This window comes from Camelus dromedarius, chromosome 12 (assembly GCF_036321535.1).
Source record: "Camelus dromedarius isolate mCamDro1 chromosome 12, mCamDro1.pat, whole genome shotgun sequence".
Lineage (NCBI taxonomy): Eukaryota > Metazoa > Chordata > Mammalia > Artiodactyla > Camelidae > Camelus > Camelus dromedarius.
In genome coordinates, this window is record NC_087447.1 from 10,641,656 (window position 1) to 10,656,833 (window position 15,178).

Here is a 15,178-nt window from a genome sequence, read left to right on the forward strand (position 1 = left end):
TGCCATTTGCAGCAACACGATGGACCTAGAGATTATCATACTAAATGAAGTAAGTTAGACAGAGAAAGGCAAATATTATATCACTTATATGTGGAATCTAAAAAAAAAATACAATCAACTTATTTACAAAAACAGAAACAGATTCACAGACATAGAAAAGAAATTTATGATTACCAAAGGGGCAAGGGGTTGGGGAGGAAAAACTTAGGAGTATGGGATTAACAGATACACACTACTATATATTAAATAGATGAACAACAATGGTTTACTGTATAGCACAGGGAACTATATTCAGTATCTTGTAATAACCTATAATGGAAAAAAGTCTTAAGAAATATATATATAGTATGTAGATAACCAAATCACTTTGCTGTACACCTAAAACTAACAATATTATAAATCAACGATATTTCAATAAACATCTTTAAAAAAATTTAAAAGACTCCACAGCTAAGAAAAACAAAGAAATGTAAAGACGGGGCTAGACGGTTGTTGGACCAGGGAAATCTCACCTGGGATTTCCGAATCCGAAGGTCTGCTGACGACCGGACCTCATCTTCTTCAATATGCCTCTCCATGCCTGGAGAGGAGAGAAGGTGATTCTAGCTACACACCAGCTCCTCTCCTCCAAGACACAGGCTGTTCAGCTCGACCTCATCTCATGCTCACACACCTGGCCCAGGAGACGTAACGGCAGGCAGACCCAGTCTCAGAAGATCAGCTCACACATGAGCCTCAGGACTCACACACCACTCAGAACTGGACACAGGTCTCCCCAAACACATCTCAGCACAGGGGTAACAGCATGAGTCTCTGTCGCCAACAGACTCGGGCTCAAATCCTTGCCCTGCCACTTACTAGCTATGTAACCTTGGAAAAGCCACTTAACCTCTCTTAGTGTTCCCATCTTCTCGTCTGTAAAACAGAATAAATCTCGGTGCCCCCCTCACAAAAGCGACGTGAAAATGACATGAGAACACACAAGGAGTGCTTGGTTCTGTAGCGGGCACACGATCACTGCTCTGATTGGAGGCTGCCACTAATGACCTCCAGCTCCACCCCCGTGAAGACAGGCAGTACAGTCTGTCTTGGGGGAAGAAGTGATAAATGAGGCTGAGCAACACTGCTTTCACTCTCTGACCAATAGCAAATACAGTGGGGCAAGAGTGCAGACCAGGGCCATGGAACTGAGAAACCCTCTGGGCCCCCAGAGGAACGGACTCTGTGACAGTGGCTTCACTGAACAATGCCCTAAACTGCGGGGTGGGAGTAACAGGAGGGAGATATACCCCCGGCCCCCAAGAAATGTCTGTAGACTGAAGAACCCAGCTGGCATCCACGTATCTCTCACATCACAGTTCAAATGTACATAGGTGCTGGGGAAACGGGACCCGGAAGAGAAAAGTCAGTCACACAAGTGTTCAGTAGCTGACAGCACACTTTCATTCCCATCTCCCAACTTCAAGTCCAGACTCTCTCAACCACAGTCATGACTCAAGGGCAGGTAAAATTTCTGGGGCTCTCATAGTTCATTCTGGGAACACTGCTCAGACCATAAGCCCAGATGCCACGAGTGGTGTCACTCCCAGCGGGAAGAGTTTCAGTCCAGAAGGTGGGACCCCGTGGAAGTGAGATGGGGGGGCCGGGGGCTTCCCGGGCGGGGGGGGGGGCTTCCCATTCTCCGTGTTCCCTTCTTACTTTTCAGTTTGTTCCGGACATTGTTGGCTCTTTTCTTGATCTCAGTTGTGAGCTGCTCCAGGTCATCCTTGGTTTCTGGGTACACAAAGAATCACGGAAGACAGATGGCTTAGTCAGCTACAACAGTCAACAGAGTGGGTGGGGCGCTTCCTCCGGCACCCACTGCCCAGAGCAGTGCATATCCTGGTGGGCTCCCCAGACGTCCGTCATTAGAATCACACAGAGCTTGTTTTGAAAAGGCATTTTTTCTAGGCACCCCATCCCAGACCTACAGCATGAAAATACCTTGTGGAAATAAAAAGGGTGTGGGGAGGACTGGGAAAACATTTCAGGCAGAGGAAACAGCACAAGTGCAGCGGGGGAACCAAGATGAGGTATGTGAGAAGCAGTGAGAGTCATTGTCAGTCATGAGAGCAAGGAACTAGAGGGAAGTTTGGCTAAAAGGGTCAGGTGGGACCAGGAAGAGAAGAGCCATCAGCGGTGGGGCAGTGTGAGCTCAGAGAGGGAGGAGGATGGGAGCTGAAATGGCACGGAAGATAATACATCCCTTCCCCTACTGTTCACAGAGGGAGGAAACCAAGGCTCGGCTCCAGTGGCCAAGGGTCACTGTTGGGCAATTTGCTTCTCAGTAAATACTCACTTGGCTCTGGAATGGGTGCAGACAGAATGATACTGTAGAGCTTCTTAGCTTCCTCCACGTGCTCTGAGATCTTGTCAATGTTGAGTCGAGTTTCCTCAATCTAGAGTTAGAAAGACAACAGCCTTTGTCACGAAGAGAGAGAATAGATCCATGACTGAGATGAAAAATCAGCAGAGCGCCCTGTCCACCTTCTGGATCTGCGGAAGATGCTGGGGACTAGAAAAGCTTTCTGAGGACCAGTCAGCCCAGGGAGTACCCTTTCCATCCACAGTCAGACAGACTAATGTCAACAGAGCAGTCATTGAAGATCCATCCTCTTTGCTCCCTGAGAGGAAGCCATCTGTTCACCTTGGATGGGACAATTCTGGCCACAATCAGGCAGAGTCGGGAAAACCCATGAGGAATAATCAGAGGGAAGGGTCCAAAAACCTTTATCAGGCAGACTTTCAGCTCCTCTGAAAGGGGAACAGCAGAGAGTGAGGATGGGAGAGAGGGAAAAGGAAAGAAGGAAAGAAAAGAGGTGAAAGGGAGAGAACAAACCTAGAGAGTGAGAAACAAAGGGAGAAACATAAAATGAAGAAAGAGGAAGAGAAGAAGAGAGAAAAGGTAGTGTAAGTAATGACCATCTCGGGAGAAGCCTGAGCTTCTCCTGGACACACGATCTGGGGAAATGCCTCTAACGAGCTGACTGCCTCAGATGCTCAAGACCCAGGAGCTCGAGCCATGGGCTGTTTCTGCCCATTTCTAAGGTTCCTGACTGCACGGGGTGCGTATCAGGAAGCACTTCCCGGCGCCGCTCGTTCCCAGGTGGAACACCCTCCCAGGACGCTGCTGCGGGGACATGGAAAGTTCCGCCGTGGCTCCCTCTTCGAAAGCACGGGCCACACCGGCACCATGGGCATTTTGATTTTGATTTAGTAACCTAGTAATTTAGTCAGTTCACCAGATCACCACAGAGCCCCTTCAGGACCTCAGGATGGGCAAATGGCCACTCACAGAGCCTTTTTTCTTTCTTTCTTTCTTTTGAACTTTGTGTCTTGGTTTTTTCTTGGAAGGGCTGGCTTTTCTCAAAGGTGACTTTCTGAGTATTTCATGGTAGCAGTACATGCAATTAACTTCCTTTTGTGCACTTGCCAGATAACCAAAGAATGGGGGTGGCGGCGGGGTGGGGGTGGCAGGACTGGCAGGAAACCTGCAAGTACTGAATCTGAAGGCTCAAGGGCTACTTTTCTGTATGTTTGTCTGGGGTTAAGTACACTGACAATGATACATTTAAGACTTAAAATGGATGTAACATAGACCTGTATCAGAAACACGCCTTTCACTGTGTCTGTGAAGTCACCCTCACTACCTCCTTTTTATACATGAGAACACTGCCACTCAAAGATAGAGGAAGTGGCTCAAGGCTATATATACAAAGAGGCAAAACTCAAGTCTGAACCCAAGCATCTGTTAGATTCAAACCCCATTGCCACATCCAAAAAAGAAAACCTCATAAGAGCATTTTCTGAGATGTGCTCATTCATCCTCATTAACAGAAAGGGTTCTGTGAAAACATAAATGCCGAGATAGGCAAGTTAACCACGTTTCTTTATTATAGGACCTCTTAGAGTCGTTATCAGGTTCGTGTGCATTTTAAACCTCCATGGGAGGAAAAGAGTAGGAAGCATTTCTCAAATGTATTTGATCATAAAAGTCTCTGTGCATCTCATCCTGCCGTCAGCCCCAGACGAGGAACTAGGGTCGGTTCTATGGCAACCCTGACAATCCTGTCCCTTTGCTAAGTTCTCACTTTCCTGGTCTCCCTTCCAGCTCAGAGTGGCCATGGACATGTGATCCACTACCAGCAGATCGGCCACAGCGGAAGTCAGCATGGAGGATTTGGGTAGTTTTCCTCCCTGATCAAAGGATCATTTTTTTATTGAAGTACAGTGTATTTACAATGTGTTAGTTTCTGGTGTACAGCATAGTGATTCAGTCATACATACATACACATACTCTTTTTCATTATAGGTTATTATAAGATATTGAGTAGAGTTCTCTGTGCTACACAGTAGGTCCTTGTTGTTTATCTATTTTATATATAGTAGTTTGTATCAGCTAATCTCAAACTCCTAATTTATCCCTCCCCCCAATTCCGCTTTGGTAACCGTAAGTCTGTTTTCTATGTGTGTGGATCTCTTTGTTTTGTAAATAAGTTCATTTGGGTTATTTTTTTTAGATTCCACATATAAGTGATATCATATGATATTTGTCTTTCTCTATATGATAATCTGTAGGTCCATCCATTATTCATTATTTCGTTCTTTTTTATGGCTGAGTAGTATTCCATTGTATAAATATACCACATCTTCTTTATCCAGTCATCTGTTGATGGACATTTAGGTTGCTTCCATGTCTTGGCTGTTGTAAATGGTGCTGCTATGAACATTGGGGTGCATGTGTCTTTTTAAATTAGAGTGCCCTCTGGATATATACCCCGGAGTGGGATTGCTGGATCATATGGTAAGTCTATTTTTAGTTTTTTAAGGAATCTCCACACAGTTTTCCATAGTGGCTGTGCCGTTAAAGGGGTTTTTGAACTTTTCTAGCTGCCCCCTTTCTTGCTGCCCGCCATGCTGGCATAGGTGATGCCATGTGGAGCTGTGGCTCTGGTGATTTTAAAGCATGGCCCAGACCCTTCAGAGCTCCTCTCACTGAGAAGTGCTATCTGTGTGTTGCTCTCTTGAACCTGGCGACAATAGCGTCAGTACAGTCGTGGGCTGTATGACTTCCACGGCCCCAGCACTTGTCCTGGAGCCCTGAGCCTCCTGTACCAAGCCGACGGCCCTGGACTGGTCATGCTGAGAAGCCCAAGCCACAGAAAGAGGTCAAGTACACCCTGGTCCAGGCATCAGATGTGAGAATAAAGGATAAAGAAGTCTCTGAGATTCTAGACTCTGGCTGTTCAAGTGTTCCCAATGAAGGCCCCAGAAATTGTGGAGCAAAAATAACCCACCTCCACCGGGCCCTGTCTGAATTCCTAATCCACAGACTCCATCGGTGTTATAAAATGGATGTTTGATACCACTAACTGTTATATAGCAATAGACAATCAGAACAGACTCCATCTCTCAGCTCTGCCCCCTTAGGTAGGTTCTGTTTCTTCTGAAGCTTTGCTCTCTCTGCCAAGTGAACAAAGAGGTCCCAGGAAAAAACAGACAACCACTAATTAGACAAAAATCTGAGGTTTATGATTTACTAGACCCTGACCTAGCCAGCCAAGGAGGCCTGAAAACCCAAGGGCCAGTTCTGTTCTGTAACAACGGAGAGGCTGGAGAAACAATGTGAGTTTCACAGTGCAAAGCACATTTTGAAAACATCCTGGTCTTGTGACCACATCTACACCTTGCAAATGCCTCTCTGACCAAGCTGTGATTCACAAGATCAGTCCTCAGCAAATAACCAGGGGTCACCAACTTGCTGGAACCAGTCCAAAAGGCAAGTTTTATGACAAGAGTGATTTCCTACTCAGCTGTATCCTGCAGGATGTGCTGGGTGTGTTCCGCAGACACACACAGAAGGAAGTCTTTTCATTTCCCCAAGTCCCCATTATCTGGAATGCACTTTAACCCAATTTCAAGAATATTTCCAGACCACATTCTATGAAATAGACTTTGTTTTTCTTATAGTCTTTTTAAAAAAATTATTGTTGAAGTATTGTCAGTGACAGTGTGTCAGTTTCTGGTGCACAGCATAATGTCCCAGTCATGCATATATATACATATATTCGTTTTCATTAAAGGTTATTACAAGATATTGAATATAGTTCCCCGTGCTATACAGAGAGATTTGGTTTTTTTATCTATTTTTATATATAGTAGTTAATAGAAATAGACTTTGTAGTCTACTTATTCACAAATGAACTGGGAAGCAGAATGGTGATGAGAACTCAGACTTACTGAAGACACACTGACTGTATGTCAGGCCCTGTGCTGGGCACATCCATATACTTTCTCATTTTCTATTTATAATAACCAGCAGGTAATATCGCTATTCCTGTTTTAGAGGAAACTGGGGTTCAGGGCAGTTAAACAACGCTCTTCAAAAGCTAAACCACTGGGAGTGGGCAGAGCTGAGACTGAGACCAGGCTCCATGGGGCACCAGCGCCAGTGTGATCTCTTTCCATGACCTGTTCCCTCCTGCCTCCACCCCACTCCAATACTGCTCCTCTCTGTGCTCGATCAGGTGAGAAAGAAGGAAAGTAACAATGACCCAAGCCCACTCAAAGCACTTCCTGAGTGGTGGCTCCTTTAATCCCCAACAAAGCTGTGAAGTGAATATTTTTCTCCCCATTTCAGATAAACCCATGGAGACATGTGCCCAGGATCACACAGTTAGGGACAGGTCAGGAACTAAGTCTGAAAATCATGCTGTCCCCTTCACCCTAAATGTGACAGGGCTTTTTTTACCCCCCTAAACGACAGAAAAGGATTTAACAAAGAGACAGCAATAAGGAAAGCAGCAGCCCTGGAGACCTGAAGTCCCCAAAAATAACTCCATCCATCTGGCGCTGTTCTGTTCAGATAATGCTTCCCAGATGCATGAGCCTCACGTGATCTCCTGTGATGCTCACCACAGCCTTGAAAGGTAAGTACTCCGGTTCCCGATTCCCGGAGCAGGAATTACAGCCCAGATGGGCTAAGTAACCTGACCAAGGTCAACTGCTGTTAAGTGCCCGAGGACAGACTCCGACCGTATCTCAGAGGCCAAAGCCCACCATCTTCCCACCTCACAGGGATACTGCCTCTCTTACTGGTTTAAGATAAGCAGCAGAAACCATTATTGGAGAGGAATCCTTATCTTAGGAAAGAAGCTGATGTATCTGGATTCCCCCGCGGGCAAGAGCAGAGGTATGATGAAAACCCAAGGGCCAATTCTTTTCTGTAGCAGTTGAAAAGCTGAAGAAACCATTTGAGTTTTATAGTGCAAAGCATATTCTGAAAACATCCTGGTCTTTCTTGTGACCCCACCGGCAATGATGTCACACGTCTCCTTACATCCACCTCCCCTGCCCGGCGCTGAAGAGAAAGACCTTTTCCTGCCACAGTCCACACCTGGAACAACACTGGACTCGCAAAACTCAAGCATTATTTGGTCTCCCTGGGACGCCTCGATCAAGGGGATGGACCACGGAGAGGGTAGGGAACCGTGCAGCTTCCACAGCCAGCTTCCCGATCAGGCCAGCACAAGCTCAGGCTGGCTCTTAAACCCGCTTATTATGCTAACAGATGAACATGCATAAGCCATCAAGTCCCACTCACCCCACTTAGAGAAGAACGAGAGGGCGGCTTTTCCAGCTCCACAGTCTAGAGGATGGGGAGCATCCACATCCCCCCGCCAACCCCGGCAAAAAGAACAAGAACAGGGTACCTTTTAATATGAAATAAAAAACCTAAATTAAGAAACCCTAGCACAGCAAAAAAAAAAAAAAAAAAAAAATGTGACAATGAATATATGTATGTTTGTGTATAACTGAAAAATTGGGCTCTACACTGGAATTTGACACAACACTGTAAACTGACTATAACTCAATAAAAAAAAAAATGTTAAAAGAAAAAGAAATCCTAGTATGGTGGCAGAAAATTCAGTGCCTGAACTTTTTGTGGTTTGGTCTGGTTTTGTGGAAGTACCATTCATGGAGCACATATATGGCAGATGCAACACAGAATGTTTTGGAAACATTATTCCATTGAATCCTCATAACAGCCCTGTGGGGAATTATATTAGCAATCCCCACTTATAGATAAGGAAACCAAGCATGTTAAGGAACGTTCAAAAGATCAACAGCTGTCAGAAGCAGGGCTGAGATTTGAGCCCGAGTTCACCTGGACCCAAAGCCTGTGTTTCTGTCCATGATGCTCAACACACTGCCCCCGGCCCACCACCCACTCAAGCCTTCCACCACAGCATCTTCCTAAGAGGATCCTCAACAACAAAGACTATGTGAATCTGTCAACATGAGCGACTCATTTTTGCCTCTGCTGAATTTCAAAAAAAAAAAGAAGAAGAAACTGGAGATTTCTTAGCTTCTCAAACATCACCAGAAGTAAGTCAAAGGGATTGAATTTTTAGAAACAACAAATCTGATCTATCTGAATCACAGAATCAAAGGCCTAAAAATGCAATGTTTTTATTTGTTTTACACTCAAGGCTGGACTCCCAGGATTGGTTCTATATTTAAATTATATAATTTAGGCAAGAAAAGATTATCATTAAAATGCTGTCATGTAGCATAAGACTCTAAAAGCATGTCTTTAATTACCTACAGTTTACCTTCTCCTGACTTTCTCAGTAAGATTAAAAATCCAAATCCTCCCAAGCATGGAAGAGACTCTCCTTTTTAACTTCTTGGTCTGGCCACCCCACCCCAGCAAAAGACTGACTGTCTTCTGCTTCCCTTGAAAGATCTGTGGTTTTTTATTCTTTACTAAGGAAGCTGTTTCCTTATGTACATTCAGGAAAGAAAGAAAAAAAAAAAAAAAAAAAACCAGAAGGGCACCTACCTCAGAAAAGAACTCATCCATAAAAGCTGTGTTGTCAATAGCAATCTCGACCTCGTCGGTGTCGTCATCCTGTGTCAGCTGCTTCTGTGAGAGACGAAAAGGAGGAGGGTGAGACCGAGACCAACAGAAATAACACGCAGAACTGAATGCTCACTAGGGACCAGGAGCTGCGTCTACAGTAAGCATTTTATGTACATTGTCTCCTTTCAAACTCAGGACAGCTCTGGGATGTATCAAACTCTGATGTCACACTGTCTGAGTTTAAATCCTAGCTCTACTCTTACTGAGAGTTTGCAGGGGGCGGGGGCAGGAAGGGAGCAACAGACAAGGGACTAACCTTGCTGGGCCTAGGTTTCCATGTGTGTGAAGTGCCAATAATAACACTGCTTATGTCATAGGGTTGTTTATGAAATAAATGAGATAATGAATATAAAACACTTTTGCACAGCGTCTGACATACTGTAAGAACTCAACAAATGTTGTATTTTGGTGGTGGTAGTGGTGGTGGTGGCATTGGTGATGTTAGTATAGCTCAATCCAGTTGGGAAACCTAAAACAGAGAGGTTAAGTAACTTGGTCAAAGTCACACAGCTAAAATATGGAGACAGGCAGATTCAAGCCCGTCTTTTAGATTTGGACCCCATGTTTTTAATCCCTTCCCCATAATGCTCAGCTTCATGATCTACTCTACTGGGGATCAACATTAGAACAGTTTCTAGCCATGATTCCTCCAAAGCACTAGCTTCAAATCCTCACAGCAGGAGTGAAGATTTTCCTGTTTTCAGAAACCACCTATTGCAAAGGAAACAGCACCGTGTGCTGTTCCCCATCAGAGCTCATGTTTATGGGGAGAAGGAAGCTCTCTGCCCAGCCCTCAGCAATGCCTGGGGACCCCAACTTTCTTAATCTCATCCAACTACCTCTGCAAGACCACAGACGGGCTTTATCTAAAGGCAGCGCTGCATTCCCACCCAGCTGCAGGCGCATTCTCCCCAGACGCACTGCACACAGCCCAGCCCTGAGCACAGCGGGACAACTGGTAGTTGGGAGTGGAATTGGGAAGGGGGTTAACCCCCAACACCTGCTTCTTCACATCCTTCAGTGGCCTACACCTTCTAAGCCAAGACGTGTCGCTCGGAAATGCTCGCAACTCCACCGGCAAGGAAAGCCACCAGGGGCCTGTTTCCTTCCCCCGCTACCGTCCCCCTGATCTGTTACAGAAGATGGAGTTACTGGGAACTCTCATGGTAACTTGGGACTTTCCAGCCATCCGGGGAGCCTCTTTGGACTGACTCTCCATCATCTTCGCTCTCCGGCTTATCTGGAACCATCAGCAGCCCCAGCTTAACGGCCACATTCAAAGGAGCTGAATTTGAGGACACTGCTACAGCCCCACAATCATCTTCCTGAGACTCCAGACTGACTGTGTCCTTTTGCCACTGAAAGCCATTCAATGATAGTTCACCTCCCAGGATTAAAAGTCCTCATGCCTGATGGAGCACATGGGGCCCTTTGGACCAGGCGCTTAGAATTCCCTACATTTCCCGGACACACCGTTCCTTCATATCGCTGAACTGTCACACGAGAACCTCTTCCTGAAATGCGTCTGTCCAGCTGGCAAAATTTCATTGAGCCCTTAACACTTAATCGCGAACAAACTTCTCTGTCTACCTGACCCGTGCAAAATTTAAAACCTCCCTAAGCTCCCAAAGCATTTTGTGCAAACCTTCCACGGCATCCATCCCAGCCTAGTACTCATCACCCCTTCACTTCGCCATCCTTCCCCACTGACCACACGCCTGGAGGCTCGATGTTGCCTTGTGCCATCCACTGGAGTAGATGCCGGGAGTGCGTGCCTGCCCGGACCACCTTCCCCATGTGTGATTCTGGGAAGGTTATCCATCACCACCCAAGCTCCCTGAGGATCTGAACCATGACATGAACAGAGCCAAGTCAGCCTTTGGCAGCGCCCAGCAGAGATACCTGCTAGGTTCCCAGAGCTGTCCTCATTTCTGTTGGCTTAGGGCAAGTTCCACGGCTATTTCCCAGTAGTCTTCCAATGAGCCCAACAGTATTCTTATAATTTTTTTTTAATTTGTTTAGCCAGAATCGGCTTCTGTCACTTGCAATGAAAATCACTTGTATTTGCCATTAATTGACTTATTCTGCATGTATACTGAGCACTTACCATACACTGTATATAGAAGAGAAACTGAATCAATTTTAGCTGAATAAATAACAAGCTTCCACAGAGACCAGCAGCCTGGATCCACCCCTCCCCCCAGCAGTTTCTAAAGTTTGAGACAAAATGCTCGCTGTCGTCAATACTTAGGCCTCTCAGCAGTCTCCAGAGAGCTCCATCTCCCAAGAAGGAGCTCTGTGATCCTTGCTGGAAAATAGGAGCCCAGGCTTTCCCCCAGAAGGTGAGTTACCGAACATCTGTTAAGTTTCCTCTCTTTGGAGGTCTTGTAGAGACCCCCACTGAGGGGGACAACCTATGTGTGCGTGTGTCCACATAACACCCCCACACACAGACACACACGCGTGTGTCAGCTCAGTTTTCTTCAAATAGGCACACATGCGAAGGAAGTGGGATGAGGCCGCCATAATGGGAGGGGCTAAGGAACGTCTCTGGGAGCTGGAAACGACTGTGTCCTGGAGCGTGGGAGGCAGGCACCAAGCCCTCCATAGTGACATGCACTTCGAGACCCATAGCATTTGTACAGGGGCTCCCCAAGTCCGAGACGGCCACCTCTTGGCTTTGCACAGACTCTAGCAGGACAGCCTGGTCCACCTCCAGTGAGAGGATGTGTGAACTGGGAAAAAAGAAGTCTTGATTGACTCACAAGCAAGGTCCGAAACCTTTTATTAGCAATTAAGGGCTGTGAGACCTCCATCAAGTCCCTTACTGCTCAGAGGTTTTCACTATAAATGGTAACATCACCACATACCTTGTGACTTTTACGAGGATTAGATGAGCTCACACGAGAAAAGCGTCCAGCACACAAGGGCACACACCAGTGCCTAGTAAGTGTCAGCTTCCCCATCACCTCGTCATAAGATGTGCTATCTCAAAATATGAGTTCTTAGAGGGGTGGGTACAGCTCAGTGGTAGAGCATGTGCTTAGCATGCACGAGGTCCTGGGTTCAATCCCCAGTACCTCGATTTAAAAAAATTTTTTTAAAAATAAATAAAAGTGTGAGTTCTCCGCAGGAAGCACTTATGGAAAGGCTGAGTCAAAAAGATCAATCCTGCAGCATCATGAAGACCGGGATTCCGTAGCTGGCTCCATCTCGCGCTAGTTACTGAGCCTTAAACGTTCGGTTCAACATCTCTGAGCCTCACTCTCCTTATCTATAAAATAGGGACATTTTTCCACCAGGGCTTTTGTGAGGGTTAAGTAAGATAATAGCTTTAAGTTCCTTACACAATGAATAGCACATGGTAACGTCTCAATACAACAACCAAGTATCAGATCTAGCGAAGTCATCTTCTCTATGGCTTAAATCTGGTCTGAGAACCTTGAAACAGGAAATTTAAAAAAAAAGATATCTGAGGGCTGAATGCAACCCTCAGATTCTATCATCAAATTCTCCCACCCAAGAGGTGGGTAAACCGAGGCCCAAGACCAAATAATGAGTTACTGCCACAGCCAGGAATAAAACCCAGGTTTCCCGATTCCTGACTTCCCATGCGGAGTTTTTCCCACTGTAGCGTGCTGCTTCCAAAAATTTAAAACAAGGGCAACAACACCAACAAAGTTTAGTCCAGATCAGAAAATTCAAGAGAGAGGCCAGCATCCCAGGGTATCCAAGTCACGTGACCCTTGAAACAGGCTTCTCCGGAAGGGGATCTACCGGATCCCAGGGCAAGGGGCCTTCCCTCCTGACACATCCGTGCTCTTACAGACCCAGCAGAGGCCTCAGGGACCCCAAGGGCAAGGAAAGCACACAGTGTGCTTTATCTCCAGCCCACATGACTGAGCACAGCCTAGAAGAGGACTTTAGCATCTTTATCAAAGAATCAAGGCATGTGGTAACAGAACGTTAGGGACAGTAGCTGCAACAAAAAATGTACATGAGAACCCTGAGCCCCGCCACCCACTTCCTCTCCCCTTGACCTCCGGCTGCCTCTCTGCCGGGAGATGCGAGATACCACCCATGACTTTGGCAGCACTAAGCTTGAACCCAGGCTCTGTCCCACCCCTCAAAGGTGCCCCCAAAACTCAGCGAGGACAACTGGGGCTGTGACCCCCCTCTCTGGACAGAGTGGAAAGAGTTCAGGGGCCCAGGACTCAACTGAATCTGCAATTCCCCTCACTCCAGCTGCATCCTCTGCACCCTAGGTCTGACTGTGGGCCCCTCTTCCTTAGCTCCTGTACTAAAAACATTTGCCATCTGCAGAGCCCTAGGAGGAGCTGGGCGGCCATGATGCTCCAGCGGCTTCATGTGCACCGCGGCCGTGATCCCCTCCTACATCCTGTAGTTGGGACCCTGCAGGGCAGAGAGATTCTAACGGATTCAAGGTCTCCCAGCTTCTGCAGAATTAGACTCAAGCTTCGGTTGTTTGCCTCCAGCCCTTGCTCATTCCTCTGCACCCTGCTCACAGCAGCCCAGCCCTGCAAAAAGGTGGGCTGAGAGGGAGGCGCCGTGGGCTTGGGGACGGTGCTTGTTCCCACTAAGCCTTGGTTTTCTCACCAAGTAAGGAGCTTAGCTTTCCAATGCGGCTTTGCGGAAGCCCAGGAGACCTCAGAGGTGCCTCGGAAGCCACCCAGGGAATTCGGGAAGGGGGAAGGCAGGGTGCAGGGGGTGCCCCCTCCTCAGTCTGCAATAGCCTCACTTTTATCTGCTTCATATGCTGAGGTTGAATACGAGACTTCATTTTAAGGAAGAGGCCTCTGGCCAACAGAGAAAAGAAAGGGAGAAAAAAAGAAAGAAGAAAGCCAGCCAGCTTAGCTAGCTAGAAAACCACCCAAGTAAACGAGTGGATGCCTTCCAACAAAAAGGGAAGGAAGAGTCCCCTCGCTCCTTTCCTGGTTAAACCACGGCTGCTATGTAAGTTGAAATCATCAGCCATTCCTGAAGGATCACCACACATCAGAGCAGCAAGACAGAAGGAAGGGACCTCTGAAGAGAGGGGGGGAAAGCCATCCCAAATGAAGAGGTCACCCTTTACTGGCTCACTGATGTCCTCCGGGCCACAGGTGTCAGACCCCAGGAAGACGAGAGGGTCCCGGGATGAGAGAGAGGACCAGGAGCCCTGTGGAAAGGTTGGGGGTGCGGGAAACAATAACAGAAAGGAAGGGACCAGCAGCCTGGACTAAGAAGGAACATCTGGTCCTTCACTTCCCACAGTGGGGTAGAAAGGATTGCGGCTGGTGGGCGGGGGCCCTCCGAGCACACGCAAGTGAGCACAAATCCTGGCACGTTCTCCTCCCCACCTTTAAACAGCTCTTTGCCTGGGAGACACTCGTCTAGATAAACCCAGCTCTTCACCCAATAAATCTGATTCAAAAAGACAAGGATGTGTGATTTTTCTGGTCCCTGCTGCCCTCTTCCCCCATCAGCCTCCTTCCAGGATGAGGGTCTGTGGAGTCCCAAGGACAGACAAACATCGCCATTTCCAAGGATTACACACACACACACACACACACACACACACACACACACACACTCTGCCCAACATCTGTTTTTTCCAGTCTCTCTTTTCTAATTCAAAGAGCCAGAAATTCAGAGTGTCAGCTCTCAACAAGCACTCAGTGCTCTCTGTTCTCATTTAAAGATCTAATGCCTCTTCTCCCCTCTACAGTGAAACCCTCCCAGAGGGCACACTTCCCCTTTCCACTGACCTGCGTCTTCCCTAACTCCCTCGCCGCATGAATCAAGAGGAAATCAACCGAGAACCATACCCTGGGTGCAGCCTCGCACTTTTACTTTCAAGATGTTGTTCTAGCTGAACAGTTTGAGGCAAGAATTGGCCCCATTAGGAAGTGAAGACACTGAGGAATAAACTCATTACCAGACTAGCCCAAGGCCAGTGAGTCCATGGACAACTGGACAAAAGCCAAAGTCCATGATGACCCCACTCCATGAGTTCTGTCAAAACAACCACATCAAATACATTTTTTAAATACATGCTTTTTTTTAATTTTTAAAAAATTTTTTTTATTTTGGGGGGGAGGTAATTATGTTTTTTTTTTAATGGAGGTACGGGGGATTAAACCCAGGACCTTGTGCATGCTAGGCATGCACTCTACCACTGAGCTACAGCCTCCTCCTTATTTTTTTTTAATT

At 46.8% G+C, this 15,178-nt stretch overlaps 1 protein-coding gene across 3 annotated transcripts in view; it reads right to left on the minus strand.

Moving 5' to 3' along the window:
• STX3 (syntaxin 3) overlaps window positions 1–15,178 on the minus strand; it is a 52,880-nt gene that overhangs the window by 10,044 nt on the left and 27,658 nt on the right. For all 3 annotated transcript variants that reach the window (XM_064492304.1, XM_031459529.2, XM_031459528.2), the window contains exons 2-5: window positions 8,885–8,968; window positions 2,339–2,438; window positions 1,699–1,773; window positions 513–580 (exon numbers count right to left, since the gene is read on the minus strand). In XM_064492304.1, coding sequence (XP_064348374.1) covers window positions 513–580; window positions 1,699–1,773; window positions 2,339–2,438; window positions 8,885–8,905 — 264 coding nt within the window. In that variant the 5' untranslated portion in view covers window positions 8,906–8,968. The remainder of the gene's footprint in view (window positions 1–512; window positions 581–1,698; window positions 1,774–2,338; window positions 2,439–8,884; window positions 8,969–15,178) is intronic.